At 52.0% G+C, this 25,601-nt stretch overlaps 1 protein-coding gene across 1 annotated transcript; it reads right to left on the bottom strand.

The window, feature by feature from the left end:
• Positions 1-2,243: 2,243 nt before the first annotated feature.
• On the bottom strand, positions 2,244-25,601 carry cog6 (component of oligomeric golgi complex 6). Its single transcript, XM_086164148.1, has 19 exons — positions 25,419-25,601; positions 24,474-24,617; positions 21,524-21,595; positions 21,276-21,334; positions 16,074-16,185; positions 15,023-15,105; positions 14,826-14,896; positions 13,338-13,431; positions 11,888-12,016; positions 10,718-10,809; positions 9,353-9,417; positions 9,182-9,273; positions 8,982-9,099; positions 7,178-7,309; positions 6,941-7,108; positions 6,501-6,608; positions 5,208-5,261; positions 4,668-4,747; positions 2,244-2,733 (listed from the first exon to the last, which is right to left on the bottom strand). Exons 1-19 carry the CDS (start codon positions 25,554-25,556, stop codon positions 2,586-2,588), a joined length of 1,959 nt encoding a protein of 652 aa, XP_086020274.1. The 5' UTR covers positions 25,557-25,601; the 3' UTR covers positions 2,244-2,585.

Below are 25,601 nucleotides of genomic sequence, written 5' to 3'. Positions count from 1 at the left end.
CAATACGGCCCCTCGCAAATATATAAATTTTTTTTTTTTTTTTAAACATGACTAAAGGGGTCCATTTAGACTTCCATTTCATCTATTCTCACTGCATTAGGGGAAAAGATACACTTATATGCTGATGACACTGTTGTTTCCATGCATATGTTTGGGGACGCATCCCCGTTTATTCCCAGCAGCTCCGCACGAATCGACATTGTTCCTGAATGCTAATTGAAAACTCGCTTATTTGGATCGATAGTAAAAACCGACAAGAGCCCCGTCGCCTGGACAGAAGACTCACATCTCCCGGGGAGCCAAAGTGACGATAGGCATCTTTTATGGAAATTAGTCCTCATTTTCTTTCAGTGCCCAGGGGAAAAAAAAAAAAAAAAAAGGTCTGACTTTTCTGCCCGTGGTGACTCACACTTTTCACATCGATTCTGAGCACCCGTCCGTCTTCAGTCGTGAACGCATAGAGCCGTGTACGTGTCGCCACCGCCTTCGCTATGACTTCGAATCTTGAGAATCCTGTAGGCAAACAGGCATTACAATTGCACTCCTTGGGCGGCACAGACTCTTCCACGGACTAAATATGTATCCATTAATGACGTGAATTATTAAGAATGTGGCTGTTTTTCTCCGGAGGGTGCTTTTCTATTGTGGATACCCTTCCCAGGTCTCTATTAGCAGGGAAAAAAAAAAGGTTTTGATCTCAGCTTGACTTCCTGGTTAAATAAAGTCCAAACAAATACAATAAACGGAGGTGCAGCTGAGTAAGTGAAAGCGCGAATGGTGTGTATTATCACGCACCAAACAGCGTGTTGTTCTTGAATAATCCGCCGTCTCCGACATCAAAACGCTCCCCGCCGACGCCGAAGAACCCCGGCTCGTACGTGAGACCCCGGCCCGCAGGAGTGGAGGCCAGATCTGGTCTGTTTTAAAAGCCTTCGGAGCCTCGTCCAGATGCTGAACTATGAGGTATTCTTAGTACTCGATGTACCGGCCAATGATATCTGAGTAACATCCGGTGAACTAGAGAGCTCCCGAGGCCGTTGCCAAGATCGGCGAGCCCGTGCCGCCGGCGGAGCGGGGGGGAATCAAACGCCGCCTTCTTCGGCGCGGAGACCGACAGCAGATTGGATTGATATTAGCGTGTTTTACTGGCGGGTTCTCGCCGCACATGACGCTCCCCGCTTTGATCGCTTTTTAAAAGTTCAAGCTGAATAAAAAGGATCCGACCGAACGGGCGATTGGGGTTCTAGTATCTTCAAGGCGCTCGGAGGCTAAAAAAAAAAAAAAAAAAAAGATCAAAAGAAAAGCTGCACCGTATAAAAGACGTTAATCTGTTTTCGTGTAAAACACAAAAGGTCAACAAAACGTTTTCAGGTGGATACGATGTTCAGATAATTTCTCCCAGAGGAGAGACGATCCCCCCCCCGAAGGGTGACGGCCTTCGACATCAAACCCCGGACGACGGAGACGCCTCCGACGGCAGAATTTAAGAAAACGCCGGTCGACGACAGGACGAGTCCGTCGCGAAAGGTTCTTGCAGAACCACATGGCTCCGCCCGGTGACAACTAGGTGGGAATCACCGTCGCCGTGACGATGAACCGTCGCAGAGGGAAGGTGAGGATACATCAAAAAAACCATACAGTTGGTTTCGGTTGTCGTCTCTGGTGTCGTGCCGCACTTCTGATTCAACGTTGACGCGCGCGCTGAACCCACAGCTGTCGGCCGACGGGGTTTCCACGGCGATTTGACGCCCGCGGTAACTTCTACAAATACTTTTTGGATCGTGGAGTAAAAGCCACAGAAGGACAAGTCTACAAATGGAGTTCTAGAGGTAGACGCTCTTATTGGTCCCTGAAGGCAGCAGGGGTTGATATAATGTGTTTAAATGTCTGACATTCACATGAAAATTCCCTCGCGCTAATAGCGATGCCACCCTCCTCCTCCTCCTCCTCCTCCTCAGGCGCCATGAATCGTCGTGCGCCGCCAGAGGGATTTTGGGGGTAGAATTTTTACGAGAGCGACTTCAGGAATATCATTAAAGTGTCATTCCCACGTCTTAGTCAGCAGGATAGATGTGGGTGTTTTCTATGAGGGACGGACAGAAAGCCAAACAGGGCGGCCGCAAAAGATTTTCCATCTGCTCCTGCCGCTCAGAGCCCTGCGGATTGAAAAGCGGCGAGAGCGAAGACCCCCGAGGGGGGGGGGTTCCGTCCGGTGTCGGCCGCGAAGAAGGAAACAAAAGGGAGACGAGTCTTTGGTGTTTAATAATAATAATAATAATAATGAGCTCACCATTTCAAGAAAAAAAAAAAAGGAAAATAAAGCATACAAGTCCAGAGGGGGAACGCGGGGCGAGATATGGTCGCCGTCCGAAGACGAGGTCGACGGCGGCCGGAAGCGGTTCCGCCGGCGATGAAGATCCCTTGTTTTCCCATGAAGAACCCCCACCAGCGCCTGCTAGCCCCAGAAGAACGGCTTCATAAACATTGTGTCGTAATACTGCACCGATTCGTACAGATCTTTACACAGCCGGGTTTTTTTTTTTCTTCCTTGTTTTTTTTTTTTTTTCGGGGTGGGGGGGGGGATTTCAGGACAGCAGCGTCTGCACCTGCTGGGGGGACCGGGGAACCAGGGTCTCGGGGTCCTTGTAGCCGTTGGCGGGGCTGGTCAGCGCGGCGTGCACCTCCCGGTAGGCCCGGCACACCAGCTCCGTGGACTGGCGGAAGATCTGCTCCCTGCGCGGGGGGGCAGACGAAAACCCTTTTCAGAGCTCGCGGGGAAAAAAACAAAAAAAACAAAAGAAAAGCGGCGGCGCGGGAATCTTTCTACTGATACTCAATGAGCGGCGGGACGGAGCTTTCATTAGTCGGCCATCCAGAGCTGGAATAAGTCACCCATGAGTAAGAATTTGTCCTAATTAATACGTTTTTTGTGTGTTCGGCGACCACTTCATGCCCCGACGGCGGGGGGGAAAAGGAAAAGAGCGGCAGCGCTGCTGCTTCTCTGAAGAAGAGCCACGGCTCCTGAAGGGTGGGAAGAGCCAGACGCACTCCAGCGCCTTCGTCGGTGTGTGATAGTAACCTCCCATCTTCTCTCCACCGCTGCTATTTCTTTTAGGAATATCACAGCTATGATTGGACCGTTTCGGCCATTAGCGTGCGGCTGTTAGCGCTACTATAAGATGTCTCGTGCCCGTCCCTCCTCTGGCTCCTGTGTTGTTTTCTCTCGCTTTCTCCCTTTCTTCCCGTGCCGGTCGAGGCAGAAGGCCGCCCACGTTGATCCGGGATCTGTCCGTCGCTCCCGGGGGGGAAGATCGGTTTCTGTCGATCGTCTTGCAGAGCGAGATCCAAAAATCGGACGACCGGGTTGCGTCTTACTTAACTTTATGATCTGTCATCACTTTGCGAACCAGCTTCGTTCCCGAGGCTGTGAAAGCATCTCTGACCAAAACCGAAACAGATAATATTCACGGAATTCCTTTGTGCTCGCGGACCATTTTCCCCACATTTCGCCCGCGTCTTTGTGTTTCATTTCTTTGAATAAAAGCCTCTTTTTTTTTTTTGCCCCAGAATTCAAATCTCCGTTTGTTTTTCTTCCCGGTGAAAATCAAGATGGGACGTGGCGTTAGAAGCTGCGGTTTCGGCAGCCGTTCCTTCCCGGCACCTCTTCTTTGTTTCTGACCGTTTCCGGCGGAGGATCCGGCGAGGCGAACCCCGGATCGCTCCGCCGTTTCACAACATCCCCGCGCCTGTGCGGCGACACGCCTCAGAGCGTGCGCGGCTTTTCTCGCTTTGTGTTTTCATCGCTGAAATCCTAAGAGTGTGTGTGTGTGTGTGTGAGCGCGGGGCCCCCGGCGCCTGGACCCGGGGACACCTCGGCGGCTGAAGACCCGGCGCCCTTTTGGGATCCATTAATTGGTCCGCGGAGAGCGACGGAAGCGGCGGGCTGTGTCTAACACCTCACGCTGCGCCGAGTGCACTAACGTGAAAACGTGAAGCGGCGGCCTGGAGTGGGGAGGGGGGGCCGGAAAGTACATTCATTATTCGTGCACTCCAGGAGTGTTTTGCCGAAGCATGTTTTTGTGTATTTAGGTGAGCGGAAGAGCAGACGGAAGGGAGAGAGAGAGAGAAAGACAAAAAAGGAGGAATGATTTCAGGGAACGACTGTGAGTGAGAAATGGACCAGAAGCTAATTAATGGCGTCCTGCCCATTAGTCCTCCCGTGTCCATTAATAGAGAACATTAACCTGAGGTACAGAGTGCTCCTCAAGCCTGCTGCTCTTCCCAGTAAACGTGACTCACAGAAAGAGCCCTCCAATGTAGAGCCGGCGCCGAGCTAAAAGCATGTGCATTTTCTGATCAATAAGACAAACGAGGGCGGAGCCTGCCCGCCGCCGTCTCCGCGTGTCGGCGGCCCCGGCAATTTAACGTCCAAATTCGCCGTGCATTTGCTGGAGTGTTTTGTTTGGAGCGCTGTAATGATCAGGTTACATCTGGGGCGCCGGTGGGGAGCTAATGAATGTTGCACATTAGTGAGTTAAACTCTCCGGCGCTATTTTTAGCCCCCTGAATATCCCCTCTGAAACAGCGGGGAAAACAGACGCGAAATCGGCCCGGGCGGGGAGGAACAGCGAGCGAGGAGGGCACGAGCGCGTCGGTTGGGGACTCACTTGATGGCGGCGCTGAGCAGGAAGTTGAGCTGCGGCATGATGAGCGTGTCGGGGGACGACAGGTAGCGATCAAACTGGACCTGCCGGAGGAGGAGGAGGAGGAGGAGGAAAAAAACAAAACAAAACAGGTAATGACGAATTAGCGCCTCCAGATTTGATTCGCAGCGCGCGGGCGAGATGCGCGTTTGTTATTTCTACCTGTTCGCCTAAACGTGACTATTATCTGCTTGGATTTATTTCCTAGATAAAGAGACCAATTCACGTCTACCTGCGGGGAAAGAGAGCGGCGCCGCCTGAGCTGTCAGGGGTTTACAGGAAAGGAGGGAAATGGAAAAAAAAAAAAACAGCGGATTTGTTTATAGCTCGTCCCTTTCGGGGAAAAGGGACTTGCCTGAGACCTCCGATGGGCTCGTAACCCGCCTGCCGGGCGTTTTTGGAGTCTTCGCTTAACGTTGCTAAAATCACATCACGCGGGCCGAGCTGCGACCTCTTGAGCGCGGCGAGGAAAACAAAGAAAAAAAAAAAAAAAAAGAAGCTCACCATCGCTTCTTTGACTGAGGAGGCGTCCATGCTGGGGAGGAGGGACAGAGAACCCTGCAGCAGCAAAGAAAGAGAGACAGAAAAAAAAAAAAACCTCAGCTTATCTTCCAAATGAAGGTTGCTCTGAATGAACGGCGGCCATTTTGGATCTGCGAACCAAACAACGACCGGGCCCTTGAGGTCTCCTCATTCACGCCGAGAAGAAAAGGTTTATTTCCCTGTATAATTTTTCTTGCCCTCGGCAGCGTTTCAGAAGGATGAATGCGCTGACGAACCCCGTCCCCGGCGCGGATCGATTCATTCTCTTTCCATGAATGAAGATTTGTGTCTGGGCGGCGTCCAGGGGGGTCTTACATAACCCGGCCGCCGCCGAACAACGCGGCTTGATACTCCTGGTTTGACTGAATCGATAAAAGCCTCTTTTTAGCCGGGATTCGGTTCAACTCCGTTTTAAAAAACACGACGGCTGCGAGCGCCAACCCGTCTTTCCCGGCGTTGCCGGAGAGAGGGGGAGGGAGGTGGGGGACGCCGACCGCCGCTGAGGTAAACGGCCACGTTTAGTGAAGCTCAAACACCTAAATTGCCGACATTAAACGCAGCGAATGGGAAGCGGTCCAAGGGTCGAGGCTGCGGCGCCGCGCCCGCGGTGATTTTATGGAGACGCCGGCTCATTAAGGAGCTCATCTGCGAGCCGCCGGCCGACAGGAGAGTGCGGGTCGTAAATACAATCCTTTTTTTTGGGCCGTTTCCAAGAAAATGACAGGGATAAAATGTTTCATAGATCGAGGGAGTCAACCTTAAAAGCACCGGGAAGGGGGGGGGGGGGGACACGGGGAACAGAGTCAGCTGATGGACGTCAGCGCCGCCGCCGATGGAAGGCAGTGAGACATTTTCAAACGGGCGGCTATTTAAGGAAGTCGGGGGTAAAAAAAAAAAAAAAAAAAAAATCAAAGAAAAAAATTGCCAAATGAGGAAAAAGAAAACGTTGGGCCGCAACTAAGGCTGCCGGTCGACGCAGCGGCGGCGCGGGGAAAGCCTGGGCTCGACCTCCCTCGTCCGCCGTCTTTGGCACGAACCCGACCTGCAAATTGTATTACGCGCGAATACAGACGCCGGTCACGGCGTCGCCATAGCAACCCATATTAAAAGGAGTGTAAACAGCATTGATGCCTACGGAGGTGGCCCATTAGGACTTTTTTACGGGCCCGCGAGGCTCCGGGGATAAAAGTGCATGTGAAAACGGCGGTTACGGAGTGGTGGTGGTGGTGGTGGTGGTGGGGGTTTGAGAGTGACCTGCTCGGCGCCGTGCTGCTGCACGCTGCTGTAGATGAAGCTCAGCCCGGCTCTGGTCAGCACGTAGGACGCCTGCTCATTGATCAGGGTGTCGAGGTGAGCCTCGATCTGGAATATGACAGAGACGGAGAGAGAAAAGCGACGGTACTTGTTGTTAATGGATCGCTATGGCGTTGGAGGACGAAACTTCTCTGGTGGCGCTCGCGGACAAAAGGATGTGCTAGAAATAGAGGGAGAGACGACGCGTTTGAGCACAGATGACAATAACGCCACACACACACAGAGTTGAGAAAATTTTGAACCGCCTAAATAGAAGCCGTGGGCGGGCGAGTTTAATGGATGCGGGGGACTAAAATATATTAAAAGATATTTTTCAGGGCCATTTCCATTCAAGCAGCGGATCATCTTCTGATGGGTAGTGAATCTAAACGGGGCCCGACCTGGAACTCCAGCATCTCCAGCCGCTTGTCGGTGAACTCGAAGAGGGCCAGCGTGGTTTTCATGACGTAGAGCGAGTTGACCATGTAGGTGGCCATGTCGGCCGTGCCCAGGTTGCTGGCCGACACCGTGCACAGCTGCAGCAGGGGGTCCAGGATGCAGGACAGCACCTGCGCGAGGGGGAGGAAGTTAAATACGGCCGATGGGGAAGCTACTTAGGGGTGTATGCGAGTGTTTACCTGGGCAAAGTCGGCCTGGCGTGCGTCTAAGGGCACCACCGAGGAGTCGTGGGAGGCCAGCACCTCCCTGAGGAGCGACAGGGTCTGGGTGAGGGAGGCTGTGGGCCCCAGGTCGGCGGGAGGCAGCTCCACCTGCCCAAAGGAGGAGATCATTCACCAGGAGAAGAACCTTATAAGCCCCCCCCGCTTCCTTTTTCTCCAGATGGAGGGTTCTGATTTCATTTGTGCCCCGGCCACCTTTGCCCACCTAACAGGGCAAATTACGAGAAGGTCGCGTTCCCGACATCCTGAAGCTGGTGCCGCCGGGGGGGAGGGGGGGCTCCAAATTGGCGAAGCGGCCCGGAGCCCCCACCTAACTGCTATTGATCCCCATACAGCCGCCTCACTGTGCGGAGGAGCTCGTGCTCGGGTATATTTGGACGGCAATTTAGCAAAACTGTAACCGGTTTGGCGTCCGGCCACGGTGGCGCCACAAGAACGCCTCGCAGCTAAAGAGGGAGGAGGAAGAGGAGGAGGGCGTAAACACCGAACCGCTAATTCAAAATGGTGGTTTCTACTTTTGCGCTTCACCTTTATTAGATTCCGCGTTTTTTGCTCGATTGAGCGAAAACGCTTTCATGGCAACTTCTGAGAACATCAAACCCTTTCTGTCTTCGGGAGGATCGACGCCACGTCTCCCTTCCAGCGGGTTTCCCCGCAGCAACGCTCCAGACGCGTCACCATCCATTAACATTTGCATTTCTAGGGAAAATAAAAGACGCTGGGAGGGCGTTATGTAAACGCGGCGGGGGGCAGCTTTAGCTTTTATCGCGGCGTCGAGCGGGAGGAGCGTCCGCTCGAAGGGGAGAGTCTCTGTCGGACGACAACTTTAAAAGGCTTTTCAGTCTGACGGGGAGGGGGAGTTGGACGCGGACCTCCCCGCCGGTCCTTTTAACAAACAGCTGCGTTCAAACAGATAGATCGCTTTTTCACGTCCGCAGACCAACCCCTGGTGATTGGGCTTTTCCCCGGCGCAGGGTCCCGTCAAAACCATACTGCAAAAAAATGCCTCCGCTTCTGAGAGGTGGCTTGCGGCAAGCTTTATTCAGGTGGGGGGAGCGGACGGAGAAATTAAAAGTTCCTCTTTTCAACTCTTTACCTGAGAGTTCCTTTCTTTGTCCTACTGAGCGCTGCTTTGGTTTCGCTGGCTTTTTTTTTCTTTTAATCTATACATTGCGTTCTTAATACAAGGTGGAAGAGCGGTTCAGGCTTCTGCCTCACAGCGAGGACGCCGCTGGTTGGGGACGACCCCGTGTCTGTGTGGCGTTCCACCGGGTTCCACCGGGTTCCTCCCGCAGTACAAGAACATGCAGGAGGTGCACTGGAACCCCGAAATTGTCAACACGTGTGAACGGTTGCGTGTTTCTTTGTGACGTGTTTTGGCAAATTTGGCATAAACTCTGGGACCCCCTTGCATCCCCTACACCTGACTGCAGGTTCTCTGCTCAGAGGTAAGATAAGATAAGAACAACTTTATTTATCTCGAAGGAAATTGTTGTGCCAGAGTTTCAAGTAAAACATAATAATAATAGATAACAGTAGGAAGGAGGGAGAATAAGAAATACAATAAAACATAAAGTGTCGTATTTCTTATTCTCCCTCCTTCCTACTATTATTGTTATGCTTTACTACAGGTAGCTGGAGTAGCAGTCTTACCTGCCGGCCACAGAGCAGCAGGGATTAAGGCTCTGGAATTTTGGGCAAGCGCCACGTCACGGGTTCAGGTTGGCGCCGTAGCATGAGGACGGTTCACTTGTCGACCCACCTTGTCCATCAGTTTGCTGGCGTGGAGGCTCAGGCTGTTGAAGAACATCTTCTTGCTGAGCATGTGCATCTCCTCCATGGTCATCAGCAGGGACGCCGCGCTGGTGCCAATGATGGAGCTGGTCGGAGAAGGACGCCGCCGGTCAGCCGATGGCACGGGAGGGAAGGTTGGCATCCGGAGTCGGGGGCGCAGGGACATACCTGACCGTGTGGTGGTAGAACTTGAGCAGGTTGGAGAGTTTGTAAAGCAGGACGGCGCCGGGTTCGGCCACGATGACCTGCTCTATCCGGACCTGGGGACGGAGGCGGGAAGAGGGGTCAGGACGCGGCAGAGGGGCGGCGCTGGGGTTTTCGATACGCCAACTGTCTCACCTTCAGAGGCCTGCAGACGCCCTCGGTGATGTGTCCCACCACATCCTGCATGTTCTCCGCCACGCCTGGAGGAACACAAGCGCTGAAGAGTCAAGTCACAAAGATCTCTTAACTCGCTGGCATCAAAGAACCCGAAAATTCACCCCCGCGTTTCATCAAACTGAGCTTGAGATGTTTTTTGAAATCCAGAAGAAAAAAAAAAAGAAAAGAAAGAAAGAAAAAAAAAAAAAAACACTGAGCGCCCCGAGGACATCGGGTCCCGATTTTGTCTGGAGCAACAGCGCCTTGCACGTGGGCGTGCCCGCCATCAAACACCGTTTTATCCACATCGGACGGACAGTGTCGGTATTCATCCGAGGGGAATCCACCGGGCGCCCCCGCCGCTTCCTCCCGGCGTGAACCCTGGCGCGGCGGAGGTTCCTGCAACAAGCGCCGCAGCGCTGCGTGCGAGGTTTAATACGCCAATAAACAAAATTACTTGTGCGGAACCGTGACGGTTCTCTCAGAGGCCCGGGGTGTGCGTGTGTCAGTTTAAAAGAGTTTTGTAATCGATGGACGGGATCTGAAATGACCTCACAGAGACGGGGTGAGAAGAAGGACAATCTGAAGTTGCGGATTATTTAATATTGAAACGCGACTCTCATATCGGCATTTTGTATTTATATCAATAGAGGCGGCGGCATTGAGGAGAAACAAAAGGCAGCATGATGAAGATGATGAAGATGTTGAGGTTCCTCTTTGGGCCAGACTTAGATGGTTTGAACATGGACAGAGGAGGGACGGGGAAGATCTGGGTGGAAGGATGCTGCGGTTGGAAGAAGACGAAGAACAGAGAGGACATGTATGGAGACGGAGGGAAAGAGAACATTAAGTCAGCTGGTGTGAGAGATGGAGTCGGGTGATTGGCTGAGGCGACACCTGAGGGGAGCAGAAGATGAAGATAAACATACTAAATATTTAAACTGAAACTTTTTTTTTGCATATTGCGCCATTTATCATTGTTTCATTTTGCCTGTGTGGGCGTGTGTGTGTGTGTGTGTGTGTGTGTGTGCGCGCGCGCGTCGGCTCTTCTGCGTCATGAGGTGCATTCCTTTCTACTTGATTTAAAATGTAAATTTCATCACAGGTTTTTCTCCTTAAAAAAAAAATTAAAAAAGGAGGGGGGGGGGGGTTGCTAGGTAACAGCCACGAGTCCTTATTTGGAGAGAAGAAAAATCTCATACGCTTCCTGTTTCAACCTGGGCCAGGAAGTTTCTGGAATCCCGCTCAGGGGGCGGATGGGAAATCACAGCGGCAGGAGGAGACGCCAGACATGAGAGAGCGCCTTTTTCGTTTTCTTTTCAGAGCTGGCGACGGTGACGGTACCTGGCAGGTTGACCTGCTTGAGCAGAGCTTCCAGGTGCTCCTTCTCCGAGGCGGTGGCCTGGTGCAGCCAGGCCAGCATGTCCCCGACGTATCTGAGAAGAGACGCGGGGTGGGATGCGTTAAACCCCGGGGTTACCAGGCCGCAGCCACCGCGTTGTGTTTCACAACCCCTCACACACAAGCACATGTCTCCGGGTGTTACATAATGCTGGAAAACAGCTAGGTTTAACTTGAATTACCAAGTGTGTGTTTGCGTGTGTGCACATCGCGCGCACAAACATATAAAGACGTGCGTGTGTGTGTGTGTGTGAGGAAAGAGGGAGGTGGGAAAGAACTTGGTGTTCTTAGAAGCGCTAATGTCTCCCGATAAAGTGGAGATGATTTTTTTTTTTTTTTTTTCCCCCTTTCTTTGGTTCTAAACATGGCTGGCATTCTCAGAAAATCTCCCATTTGGTTTCTGGGCAGAGGAGGAAGAGGGAGGAGGAAGAGGTGCGCTGGAGACAGAAAGACGCTCAGACTCTCCCCTCGCCGATCAGACCGTCGCCCTCCGAGAGACGGCCTGAACGGCAGAGGAGCCGTGGGACCCGGCGACACGGACGCCTGCCGTGCGTCGCAAGAATCGCAGGGGCGGCTGCCTTCGTTTTGGAAAGGAAGAATATTCATTCATTCTCAGGAGAATGAATGAGTGAGCCTGGAGCCAAAATAGAGGAGATGTCGACGCCAATATGGAGGCAATTCCGTCATTCATGCGTCACTGAGAAAGAAATTATCATTCACACGTCCCATAGAAGATAATTTACCCTCTCATTCACACATCATATGGAGACACTCATCGCTCTCATTCACACATCTGGACAATTTCGGGTATTTTGGACTGCAGGAGGAACCCGACCCCGAAGACTCCATACAGAAAGGCCCCGTGTCCAAATCCAACCAGGGACCTTCTCGCTCGCTAACCGCTGCGCCAGCGTGCTGCCAAATTGAATTCAAAACAAATGTAAACAATCACGGTTGAAGAGATTTATATTTGGCATTTTTAAGTGTCCGGTCAGTCTCTCCCTGTTTTCCTCCTGTCAAATGGGCTTCTGAGAATCTGAGCACTTCAGAGAAACCCTTGGTTCAACCTGAGCTCATTTGAAAATACTCTTGTTGGAGGGACCCGGACGTTACCTCAGAGGGTCGTGGGAGTGCATCTCAATGGGGCGTGGCGTTCCACCGGGCCCGCCGCGCGTCAGGGCGTCGATGAAGCCGCGAACCACCGCGTTTCTCCGGGCCGTCCCAAACTCGTCCAGAGTGTACCTGTGCAAAAAGGGGGGGTTAAATGGGGACAGAGTAAGGCGGCCATGTTGGGAGCCGGCGGGTCCGGGTGTCAAAGCCGGCCCGTCACTCATATCGTAAATGCGACCTTGAAGAAATAGCCGACGGCGCCACGCCGGGGGTTCCTCAAGCTGCGTCCAAACGGGCTTCGGTTTCCACGAGTCATCGGGCTGATGGCGTAAAATCTCCGACCCCCGCGGGACCGGAGCGGCCACGAAAGCCCGCGAAAGGAAAAAACCCTTACAGACGTTTCTTGCTTCGTTACTACCAAAGTAACTCAAACAAGGCGGTGAGTTTGGATCCGACACATTTGCCTGCAGTCCCAGGGAAGCCGAGGTGTCTTGAGTGTGTGTGCGTGCGTGTGAGTGTGTGTGAGTGTGTGTGTGTGTGTGCCCACTCGCCGAGTCGTTCCCTAACAGAGAACCAACAATGCAGGCTGCCTCTCCAGAAGGAAAGAAGTCTGAGGTTGTTTTGATTGCCTGGCAGTGGCGGGCTCTTTGTCAGACTAAACACAAGATACAGACCAATTTAGATTCCAGGAAGAACTGTTTTTTTTACACCCCGAGCCTCAACCCGGGGCGGGGAGGGGGGGCGACCTTGGATACTCATCCGGGCGCTGGAGACGGACAGGTGCGATTCCGAGAATGCGGCGAAAACATCTCTCGGGGTGAGATGTAAAACTCCCCCTCCCCCCCCCCGCGCGCTGTTATGGTTAGCCAGTGCCAGGAAAGCGTAACCTGGGAGCCGATCGCATCCTGGCGCGGAAATCCACAGGCCTGGCAGGGGAATTATGGGAATTATGACGGGAGATTTTCGGGATCTTTGTCTCTTTTTATCAATCGACTTGGAAGTGAGTGAATAGTGTGGAATAAGAAAGGGGCCGGATGGAGGTTTGAGAGGAAAGCGGTGAACGTGGAGGATACTGTGCTCCTGCTCGTACTTTTCTCCTGGAGCGTGTTTTCCCCGCGGTCCTGAACCCAACCTGTACTTCCTGTAACCGCCAACCCCCCCACGCCCACACCCGCTCTCGGCGAAGAGGTTTTTGAAAAAAAAATAAAGCTTTTGTTTTGTTTCACTGGGACAAACACGGCAGGAGCCTCTGCGGCCCTGAACTCCACGCAAACACACCGCCGCCTCCTTTGTTTGAACATGGCGAACCCTTCTGCCGGGGGATTTTACCTTCCTTTTTTTTAAGTGGCCGACCCCCCCTGACGCCGTTAGCTGCGGATTCTGTGAAGCCGGAATACGCCGGGGAGCCGTGGCGGGCCGAGCGAAGGTGAAATGTTTGCGAGCGTCAGCTTACTTGTAGAGGACGGGGCGGTCCTGCAGCGCCTCCATGGCCTGGGTCATGATGGGGCTGATGTCGCAGGTCTCCTGGGTCAAAGCCCGGCACTCGTCTGCATGGGAACACACACACACACGCACAGACTCAAGGTTTTTTTAAGTGTCATTATGCAGGCAGAATGAAATTTCTTTCCGATTAACAAAGGCGACGCGTGCGTTGACTCGAAGGAGGAGAGTTGGCTCAGCGGCGACCCCTCCGCTGAGCGGCTGTCCTTGAATGCACCGCCTTCATCCAGCGTTTTCCCAGCTTTATTAACTCTAACTTAAGCATGAGGCCGAGATCAGGATAAATGTAAAGGTTAACACAATCAGCTGCTGTCAAAACTCAATATTGAATTATCATTATTCTCTATAGAGCTTATCTCGCACCAAGGGCTGCGGGGGACTGGAGCCTAACTCAGCTGTCATTGGGCGAAAGGCGGCGTCCATTCGCTCGCTCATCCACGTATCGTATAAAGACATACTACTATTCACGCAATTTAGAGGCTCCAATGAGCCTCCAGAATGTCTGTGGTAGGAAACCAGAGGAGCTCCTTGCAGACTCGTGAAGAACACGACCGAACGCAGAGCGGCCAGCCCGTCGGAATCGAACCACGGACCTTCTTGCCGGGAGGCGGGAGCGAAAAAGGAAATTGAGATGGCGCCCTCCTCAGATGTGACGCTGGAAACGCTGAGAGTTGGAAAATTCTTCGATTACAAAAGACGGAAGCTTTGTTTTGATCGAAATCTAAATTCTGTTTTGTATGTCCTCGTGCCTTATGTCACTGTGTGGGAAGGAGAGCAAAAAAAAAAAAAAAAAAAAAAACACGCAAGCTCTCATACACACACACACACACGCTGACACACCCCACCAATTAACTCTTGCCACAAACAGTAATTACAAAGCGGCATGGCAATCTTCGGCTCTCCTTCCTCCTTCCATCACAAGACTATTACAGTAGGTCTGAATTTCGGCTGCATGGTTCCACACGTTCGTCTATTAACATCGTCTTATCAAGCAGGAGCTCTCGAGCTTCCTGGCGGTAAGTGCACGGCTGTGGTTGGTGCCAATTTAAGTGTTTGATTTCCGTTTTAATTTGGGGGCGCGGGAACTGAGGAAGAGGAAGAGAGCGTGACCTCGCGACAAATTTAAATAAATGTCCTATTTGTCTTTTCATCGGTGGGATTATAACCAGAAGCGATGCTCTAGTTTCTTTCCCGGGGTCTTGCTGGCAGACACGCAAACCGGCAGGTAAACACCAACAATCGAGGACGGAGGAAATTAACGCCGGGTCAGCGGGGAGACGTCCTATTCGCAGCGTTACAGGATGTGGCAGGAAACATAATCTCGATCTTTGAGAGGAGGTTCACGCCGCTTTATCTAAATCTGGACAGAAAAGAAGCTATTCCCGGCCTCCGCGCCGGGAGGCCCGGTGCATTCTGGGTCGTACCCGTGTTCTCGACTTACTCTGAGCCCAGCGGTAGAGCTGCTCGTACGACGCCTCCTGCAACACGGCCATCTGCTCCATGATTTCCAGCCTGGCACACAGAACGCAGAAGGCATGGTTACACACCCACGCCATCGGGACGCCGCCCTGGACGCCCGCTTCCCCCCGCTCCCCCGCCCCCGGATCCCGGCGTGGAGCAACGGCAGCGAGAGCTCACCCGGCGGTTTGCTGGTTGGTTCTCAGGAGAACTTTCACGTCTTCGTGGATGTGCTTCACCCGACGGAGAGCTGTGAAGAAATCCTGAAAAAGAAAAGGCGGCGCTCATGGATCCACGTGAGCAGAGAGGATTGTGAAACACCGGTGAAGGATTGTAAATGTTGGAAAACGAACTGCCGGATCAAATCAGCGAAATTATGACAACAGCCACTTTCTCACTGTAGGAACTTTTTGCGGTTGCTTGACCCTCTTCAGGAACTACGCCATTTCTCGATGCATTCAGACCTTAGTTACTTGACCATCTTAGCTCTCACTCAGATGCAGGGTCTTTTCACGATCCCATAGGGACACATTTGGTGGAGGTGATCGGTGGAACTCAAAGTCCAATTACCGGATACTTCTTTCGGACTGCAGGGGGCGCCATTTTTAAAAACTACCACGGTCACTGGTCAGCTGTTTTCTTGCAACAGCATGGACAGAAGCGGCGAGAGCCGGAGTAACGAAGAAGTCCAAGCTCTTCTGGGCGGCTAAGCCACAGACGGGTTTCCAGGGCTCGCAGAGGAACATAAACATTCTGGCCAAAATAAGCACCGAGCTAGCGAACACACAGCCAAGCAGAGCAGGGAGAAGATAAAAACACTTTTTGACAGTTCTTGGTTATTATCCCCAAAATGTACTGGGCTCCCCATGTTGTCAGTCGTCTTCGTCGTCTTGGCAGTGGTTTGCTTTTGAGTGCGGCACTTGAGGTGACCGGACGCTTGCGCCGCACCGGCACCTACCATGTTCTTTACTGCCGCAAAGCTCCCCTGGAGAACACTTGTTCCTGAAACCAAATTCGAGCCGGACAGATCTTAGAAGTGTTCTGTCTGAAAGCAGCTATAATGCAGGAGGTTCCTCAGATCTGTAAAAGAGGAAACCGTATCCGAACCCAGCAACTCAAGCTCATTGATTTCTCCTTTAAAACCAAACCCGTGGGTCGGGATAATCGTCGGAAATCAGAAAGCACACGGCAGACGTGAGGGTTTTCACTGGAGCCGACCGGGGAGCCTCACCTCGGTGATGGGCGCGTCCCTGGTCCCCCGCAGCGTCGACATCTCCTCGGCGGTGAGCTGGAACTTGGTCAGGAAGGCCTGGGCCACCTGGGCTCGTACCTCCAGGCGGTGACTGAGGGGAGAGACACACACATGGAGGGTTTCTGCTGCTGTATATAACAAAATAACTGATAAAAAAAAAAAAAAAAAGGCCTTTGACATAATTCTTATATAAGTGGTATCAGTTTCATTCTGGCTCAGCCGGCCTCTCTATCAGTCTCCTGTTGTGTCTGAGCGCCGTGCCCTTGTGAGTTTTCAATTGTTTTCATGGGCTTTTCTGTTTTTGGTTCCATTGTTGTGTTTTTAGCGTCTCACTCGGGGGAGAAGAAGGCCACGGGGACAAAGTTCAATAATACCGGCCGGCTGTAACGGCTCCTTTCATACAGCAGATGGAGCCGTCGCTCCAAACAGGGACGGGAGCAACAGGGTCGGTGGGAGCGTGGACATCCATAAATAACTGAGAGACAAGAGGGACAAAAAGCATAAAGAGCCTGATGGCGGGGGGGGGGGTTATCATCAATAACGGCGGCGGGATCGCCTTCGGTGTCACTGTAAGAGTCTCTGCACAATGGTGACCATGGCAACGGCCCAAAGGCAGAGGGGGAATTCTGTCGCGGCAAAAGCGGGATAAACGGCGGCCCGTCCAACTGCCCGAACCCCTCGGCCGCGTGCGGACACCGACGCGGCGCGAACAAGGCGCGCTCGGTAAATCACCTGGTTGTTTTTTAGCGGAGGAGAAGCGAACATTTTCCAACCATCGTTTCTCAAGGGGGCAGCGGCGGGGAAGAGGGGGGGGCAAAGACCGGCTTCAGCCGGCCGGGACCGAAAAGGAGCCGGTCTCCTCCTGGGGTCGGCGGCGGGGAAACCTGAGTTTGGATCCATCACAGGTGCGAGCGGAGGGTGAGCGGTGCCTCGGATCCTCGGAAGTGTCCTCACACTGGACTACAGGGGGAGCAGCAGGAAAGGACATTTTAAAAAGTAATGAAAAAGGTCTTTTCAATCGGATTCCTTCATTACCTCCGCCGCTAACCCTGCTCTCAGGGTCGTGGGGGGCCGAAGCCTTTCAACCCGTCCATCACAGGGCCACATTTGGAAACATCCAACCATTCACCCTCTCACTCAGACAGGGTCTCCAATCAACCCCTAGCAAGTGTTTGGACTGTGGGAGGAACCCGGAGAACAGGGAGGAACCCCGTGCAGACGCTGTAAATGCATGGAGATGCCACACAGAGAGCTCCCCCTGTGGGGATCCAACCAGAGACCTTCATGCTGTGAGGTGGAAGCTCTAAGAGTTGCGTCACCGTGCCGCCTGAACAGTTCACAGTTTCCATAAGGCAGGATTTTCCGTTTGTCTATATTTACTTCTTGGGCTGGACGTCTTTACCTTCGTCAGGTCATAACAAAGGTCCCTTCAGCGCGGGATGCCGGGCCGAGTGAGTGAGTCCCTCCCAGAGCAACGGCCGGGATAAGAAGGGAAGAAAAGTTTGGCACGTCAAAGAACCGGCCGCGATAAGTAAACAACGGAGCCGGTATCTCACGCCCTCACCGCGCACTGAGTGACAGACTTGTTCTTCCTGAATAGATACGACGACTGACAAAACGACAAAAGAAAACGGTTTGATACACCTGTCAAAGGTGAGGTCGGTTGGGGGGGTTGCAGCGGGTAATCTTTTCCGCAGCGGCGTCAAGCCACAACAGATCCTTTTCCGGAATGCAATTCCTCAACACCAGAGGAGGGAAAAGCGCCTCCGCAGAGGCGACGGAAGGACATTAAGAGCTCTGCTCGGGGAAAAACAAGATGTCCGGGTTGCGCAATGCAACATGACAGCATGAATTTCCAAGTAAACGAGACAAAAACAGAGGCCCGGAGCCCGCAGGCGTTCCCCCGCAGTAAATACCACCCTGCTGTCTGGACGTTCCACCGGCGGCCGGCGCCGCCACCGCCATTTTTTCCCCAGACGGCAGCGTCAAAAATGACAAACTCTGGTATCACCGGATCAAGTGGGCCCTCCTGTGTGCAAGCTTGGCCCTGTCCTGGCTGCTGCTGGTCAGCTGCTCGGCCAATTCCGTCGGGGCGCCGACGCGCGCCGACGCGCTGCCACGCGGCTGTCAAGGACGCCCGGCGCCTTTGCGGGTCCCGAGCGCCGTCTACCCGGGTTCTCTTTTCGGCTGCTTCTCTGCCCTCCCGGGGATTTATGTCTCTCGACTTACCAGCCCCCCCCCCGCAAACCCGCGGACGCCCTGACGCCGTTTACGAGGTGAAACTTTCTCAAGACCGCTGAATTTTATCCCCCGTGTCTGATGATTAACGGATACAGGCGGGATTTTACGAGCCGCTCACGTGCACTTCTTCATGGCGTGCAGCCAAGTGGGCCGCCTGGAACCACTTGACAACGGACGCCGCCGCTGGCGGTGGCACCTCAGTCCGTCCTGAGCGATAAGGCGTCACCTCCGGACAGAGATCACGCGGAGCGCGACAGGTGGGCGGCATCGGGTTTCCTTACAGGACAACGCGCTGGCAGCGCCTTTGTTGGAGGGCCAGGATGTGTGGAAAGACAAAAGAGCAGCCGGCGGACAAACACAGGTTGCCCGCCCACGTTGGCCCGCCGCTCCCACCGCCACAATCAATCTGGCCCCCCCTTTCCGTTTCATTAGAGCTGACAAATGACGCGCATAAGACGCCGGCGGCTTCGGTCGGACGCGAGGGCCTCCGACCCGCGCAGACCTGGCGGCTGGATGTGAGACGGCTGTGGGGAGGAGGTAACGCGCAGGGAGGTGAAACTGGAAGTAGCGGTGTGGCTGCGACTGCGGCGCGAGAGTGGCCGCTGGGAAGGGAAATGAAAGAAAAAAAAAAAAAAAGTGTCGTGGCGGGTAACGTTGGTGACGCCAGGGAGAAAAAAAAAACACGCCGTCGTCGGATGAAAGCTTCGGATTCCGGCTTGAGAGAGAGCTGTCGGCGGACAGGGAGGACAGCTCCGGCTTCACGCCTCCCTAGGCGGCTTTTCTGACGTAAAAATTTGTCAAGACGAGGTCAGGGCGCGGCACGCCGCTGCCGGCCCATCTGGCCGCGGGGTCACCGCCGCAAGGAACCGCCGTTTCTTTTTTTTGTTTCAGTGGCGGTTCCTATTCGTGCGAAAAAGCTGTGCAGCGAGACCTCCGACGAATCCCAACACGGTGCGTTCTTTTCCCACTGCCGGCGGTTTCATCACTCTGTCGTCTGTGACCTCCATCGCTCTCTGAGCTCGTCACCCTCCTCTTCCATCCCCGTGTCACCTTTTTCCGTGACGAGGGCCCGACAACGTGCTAGCGGAGCACGGAATTGCGGCGTTATATCACAGCTGTCAGCAGTCTCTCCCTCTCTCTCTCACACACTTTTTTTTTTTTTTTTTTTTTTTTTGCCAGAAATCTACATTATCTTTGCTCGCTCCCCTGCCTCCACGGCAACACGCAAGGTCGCTGAGCGCGGAGGTCACAGCCCTGAATGCTAATGAGCCCCCTCCCCCTCCCCAGGCTATCAGACAAACACCAGTCTTTGTTTTATTTCTCACATTTTCATCGACACTTTGCCGGAACAATTCGGTAGATTATTGACATGTAGATTAATTTCACCTTTATATAGATGGGGTGTTGGGGGGAGAAAGCACCTGACTCCTGTCTTAACTCTGCATCTTCAGGATCAAGAGGCGCGGCGGCTTTTAACCTGAACTGTCAGCAATTCTCAAGTGCAAGAACAAAACACACCCCTGCTGCGGTAAAAAGTTCGGGGGGTGGGGGGGGTAAACACGAGCGATTGGGGATGTGCGCGGCGAGGACAAACTATCACAGGATACGCGCCGCAAATAAACCTCGGTTGATGATGACTGTCGCATACCGCCCCCATGAACGCACACAGGTGCAGGGAGGATATTCATAAATGCCATAAATCATTCACCAGACAGCGCCAGGGTTTTTTTTTTGGACTTGACGTGTCCTTCGCTAACTTTAGCACACATATCCAAACATTAGCATGCGTATCAAAACGCTAACTTGGGAGCGAAAGCGTGTTCATTTTTGCCGAGCACCTGGAGCGGCGGAACACGGCCGTGGCAAAACGCACGCGCGACAACGACGGCGAGGCTGCGGAGACGGTGTCATTTGCACGCAGCAAGCAGGCAGAGGTCAAATTACAATCGTCGCCATGACAACACGTTAATAATCAGTGATTCTGGATAAAGGCCGGGGAGTGGAAATCTAAGAGTGAGATCTAACTTCTGTTTCCGCCGTCCCGGGGGAGCAAGGACTTCCCTGAAATGCTCGGGTTGGGGTCACGTGACCACACGCCGCTCTCCGCCGCTGGCGGATAATGAGGTCTGGGGGACGACCAGGACGTGCCGCAGTAAGATACAACTGTTTGGCGACTTGAAAATAGTTCCATGACTCGTATCTAGATATAAAACAGTGGGGGGAGAAAATAACTTGTCGTTTCGAGGCTGACCGAGGCCCTTTATGTCTGGAAACGCGGCAAAATAGGAAAGAAAAGGACTCATTTTTTCCACTGGAATGAGAACCAGGAAAAAGGGAAATGGCGGGCGACGTCATCTAGATTGGGACGGCTGAAGATGCCTATCAGCGCATGTGTGTGTGTGTGTGTGTGTTTCCAAATGACTGGCAGCAGCAGAGCTTATACGGGAGGAAATGCCTGTGAGATCCGCCGCTTCCGAGGATGCCAGTCAGTCACGGCGACCCGCCCGGCATTCTCAAATGTCACATTTTATGAGTTCGACATTCAACATCCCATCGTAAACCATCCCGCTCTGAACGGCGGGCCGCGTGCGCATTTGTCGCGTCGCACGTGCCGCTTATCGACTTATTGATTACTTGTCACCGTCCGGGTCTGCCGCTGCGGTCGGCCGGTCCAGTCACAAATGCAGGATCCTTGTCTTTTTCATCCTCCCTCCTTCTTTTCGGCAGCCTCCCTGACAAGCCTTTCGCTCAAAAATTAAAAGCCAGTCTGCGCTGTTTAATTCTATCGGGGTCTTCTCGTTGAGGGCAAGCAAAGGGGAGAGGAGCTACGACTGTATTACAGCACATTTCTTTTCATGTTTCGTTTTTTTAGAAAGGAATATATCAAACACGCGCGCCCGCGCACACACACACACACACACACACACGAAACGGACTCACTTCTCTCCCTGCAGCTTGTTGGTTTTCACGATCAGGTCTTGAGTTTGCTCCTTGGCAGCCTGAGGAAGAAGAAAAGTTTCATCATCACTCGCCAGGCTTTTTCAGATGTTTGTCTGACACCTGCCCTTGGCTCACTCAGTCGCTGATTTCATTCACGAGATGCTGAATTTCTGATGGGGGGGGGGGGGTGACAACGCATTTGTCAATTTTTAATCACTCGGGAGAATTTTTAAGCAAGGAGTGCCTACCTTTAACCTGCTGGTCATTTCCTCGCAGCAGGTGCTCATGGCCTGGACGTCCTCGTGGACGCTCTCCAGCTCCTGGGGGATAAAAACGAAGCGTTAAAGCCGTACGACCGCGGCGAACGACTGATGAGCAACTCCGAAGCAAAGGCACAAGCACAACTTTTCTAACTGGTAGTCAGCTCGGATTTTATTTAAATCACAACCCCGTGGTCTGATGACACTTTCCATGTGCAGCAGCTATAGACCGCACTCTTTGAGGTGATCTACAGCGGGGCCACACGCACTTCATAATATATATAATATGAATATATATTTACATATACTTAACACAATATATGTTTGTGCACCTTGCACCGCGCTACAACAGTACATTTTTGGTCATTTTCTGACCAAAATGATGACAGAGCCCGCCAGAGCGGCTTGGTCCAGACAGCGGCTGCTGGCAGCCGATCCCGAGCTTTTGAAGTCGGGACAGAGAAAAATGACTGCTGTTCGGACAATCGCGATTTTAGTTCCTTCACCTTTCTCCTTCTCAGCTCGCTTCTCCGAAGGAAATTCACGTCGTAGCCTTTATGATTGGTCAGAAAGTGCCGCTCCACATTTCCCTTCTTCAGAAGAGCAGGTGCACTTTGAATGGGACATTGTCGGGGGGGGGAGAGTGCGCACGGAAGTGGTAAGTTTTCGGTTCTTATTAATCTATTAATTAATTCTTATTAATTTCCCCGCTCTCATGTTCAATCATTTGAAGGGCTAACTCGTTGGTTAGCTCCCTGGAAGTTTCAGTTGCCTGCGTGCGCTCGACTCTGTGGGGACCTGTGTGTCTGAAAAAACGAGATCTCAGACAGGCTGCCCTGTATTTCAATAAACTGGCAAGGGCCGTCGGGAGGGTGGATGACAGACTTTGATCGGCATGTAATGTACCAACATTACCTTCGTGACTGATCGATGTGTCGGGCGCCCCTGTTCTAAGGTGTGGGGCACTGAGCCTAAGCGGCAGAGGACGATGCTAACCATCGTAGGAAAAGTGCAACCTGCGAGGCAGAAGCTTTGCCGCTGTAGGCCGCGTCGGCCCGACGTTACCCCGAGAGCGAGCACTTCGAGACAGTCACGAAGAAACACTGCCTTTTTCCGATGCAGAAACCTCGATGTTGGCAGCCTTCTGCCTCGTCCGGTTGAGGTAGAAAGACAGAGTGGTAGAGCGGGACAGAGAGATAGAAAGCCAGAGTGTGATGAGAGGGTGGGGAAGTTCAGGCAATCAACATAAAAGATCTCTTAGCGGGAAGAGTGGCGCTAACACTGGCATGCTAATAGCTGAAATGATACATTAATAGCATCAATATTCAAAAAAGAAAGCACGACGGTGACCGTCTGGTGAGACACTGCTGGAGATCAAGCCGCGCCCTCTGGGAACCCCCGGCGTGGCAGAGCCCAGGGACTCGGGAGAAGATACGAGGTTGCTGTCATGCACTGATGAAGGGACACCAGTGCAGGCAGGAGATGAAGAGAGGGAGGAATGACAGAAGTGCATCATGGGATATTCGTCAACAGAGTAAGCCCAGGGCAGCATAACTAAGGGCTAGCATAGCGCTAACAAGAAGAAAGGTTTTAAGCCTGTTCCTAAACAAAGAGAGGGTGTCTGCCCCCCGCAGGGAGTTTGGAATTTGGTTCCTCAGAAGAGGGGCTCGGTAACTGGATGCTCAGGCCCGCGTTCTGCTTTGAGAGCCTCCAGGGACCAATTAGCTCTTCCTCTTTCTTATAACACATTTCAGAGCCACAGAGATTTACAGAGTACACGGGCAGAGCCACGGAAAACCAACATCCATTTATTTGTTATTGATATCGCTTTTCCTGCAGGCAGGGGGCTGGAGAATGCTCCAACCCCGACCGCCTTGTTCACACCAACAAACAACTCGGGGTCTTCAATTAACCTACCGGGTGGTTCTGGAGAACCCAGGAGAACGTAAGCCGAACCTAAACAGACTCCACACGACACCGCGCCATAGAAATAAGCATACACAACAAAACCAAGCAAGCAAAGGCACATATGGTACACATATTCATTGATATATGAATCAACAAAACACAGCCAGTTAAGTGTAAATAATGTCCTCCAGACATTTGAAGCAGGACCCTCTTCGAGAACGGCCAAAAATAAATCCAGAAATCGCGTCAACCTGTAAAATCGGTGATATTAGCACGGGGGTCAAGGGGGTTGCATCTGGAGGCTTCAGTCTAGCTCAAGCTACTTAAATGGGTGTTTTGGTTGCAGTGGTCGGGGATGGTTCCCCCAGTCGGTGGGTCAAATGGTGGTGCAAATGTGAGCAGCAACAACAACAACAACAACAACAACAGAAGGCATCAGCTCATTTGCAAAGAGCTATGAAGAGGAAGGGGAAAGATCCAGCCTGCAAGGAAGAAGACAATCTTTGCCCTCTTTAAAGAATGCAAAACCACAAGGAAAGTAATCGGCGTAGTTCTATTGCAGCAGCAGATAAAAAGAGGTGCTAAAGACTGACTCGTGTTCAAATCTAATTTGTCTTCCGGTCATAAATTCAATCTTTTTCTCGTGTTCCACATTTTATTTGAACATGAGAGAAGCAGCTCATGTACTCGAAGGATGTTGATGCTTAGTGGTCTTTTCGCCAAGCAGCAAGAAAAGACAAGAAGAAGGAACAGATTCCTGAAGTTAACTATATAAGGAAACTTAAACATTTCATTGATAAGAGAACTGGATTTGGCTTTTTTTTTTTTTTGGAATCCATGTTTGTGTGCCGGTTTCTAAAGACTCATCTAATATTAGAGATGAAATTGCTTGTTTTCTTAAAATGTCCCCATGGTTTTGACGGTTCTACAGTGTCTGCCATCAGCGTGAGTGTTTTTCCACACTCCAATATAAAATAACGCTGTTTAATAATTCATCATGCAATGTTTTGAATAAATCAATTCACATTACCTCTTTCACTTCCTTAAATATTCGCGCAAAGTCCTCATTGATTGCCAAGCTTCGTCTCTCGATGTCTCCTCGCAGATTCCTTCGGGTGCGCAGGCTGTTCTCGCTGAAGAAGACAGACAGGGCCGTCAGGGCCTCCAGCATCTCCTGCAAACACAGGGTGGATATTCTGGTGAGAGGTGGGAATCACCAGGTTCGACCACCGGATAATACTGGACCAGCCAAGTGAGGACCAAACTGCTATGTTAGCTCATAATGTAGTCTGACATTATGTCATGTGAATGTAATTCACTCCTGCAGCTGTGATCAATAACATACAATTAGATTAAGATTAAAAGTCTCAAAGACAAACGGAAATAATCAATCAAGCATCTGCTTACCAAACACTTCCAGGTAAACAAATTCCTGTTAGTGTTCATATTCATTCAACCAAATTTGCTTTTACTCTACTATCTTATTTGACCTTTTTGCTGTTATTGTCACATTATCTTCAGAGATCACGATATATTTCCTCTTGGAGATGATTTCAGAGCCAACCTACCATATGCCGCTTGTAGGTTTAAACCGCACAATATTTACGCATTATGGGATGGATGTGTCATTGCACGCCTAACCATCACATTAGAAAAATAAAACACATAAATCTCAGCTTCCTTTCAATACAATTCAAAACACAGGTTTCAGGAGAAACATACTTCTTTAACTTAGTGGGGAAAAAAAAAACACGTCTCGTATGGACAATGCTGAAAAGGCGCAGGCTAACCGTTTGCACTAACAGAAAATACATAAATTAGAAAGTAATAACAAGTCTTTTGGGGTTTTTCCTCGGGTTTCAGAGACCGCTGTGCAGAAAACAGGTAATCTGATGCACCTGAACAGGCGAGCTAGCAGGGTTAGCCGCTAGCGGCTAGCGAGCTAGCTTGCAAGGAATTTAAGTTAATATTCTACCTTGTCATTGTCGAGCCTCGTCTCCAAAATTTTATTTAACTTCCTGGACAGTGGGTTATTCGGCTGCGACGTAGCATTGTTGCTCTGTAACGCAGAAGAGCTGCCGTCGGCTGATATTTCCACCTTGGTATCAGCCATCGTAGAACCAGCCGCTACACGTCAACTCCCGGTGAGATGTTTTGG

Source organism: Fistularia commersonii, chromosome 18, assembly GCF_037954325.1.
Source record: "Fistularia commersonii isolate RoL2024-O1a breed Wild chromosome 18, RoL_Fcom_v1.0, whole genome shotgun sequence".
Taxonomy (NCBI): domain Eukaryota; kingdom Metazoa; phylum Chordata; class Actinopteri; order Syngnathiformes; family Fistulariidae; genus Fistularia; species Fistularia commersonii.
The sequence above is the reverse complement of the archived record's forward strand: the minus strand, read 5'-3'. Positions and strand labels throughout refer to the sequence as shown.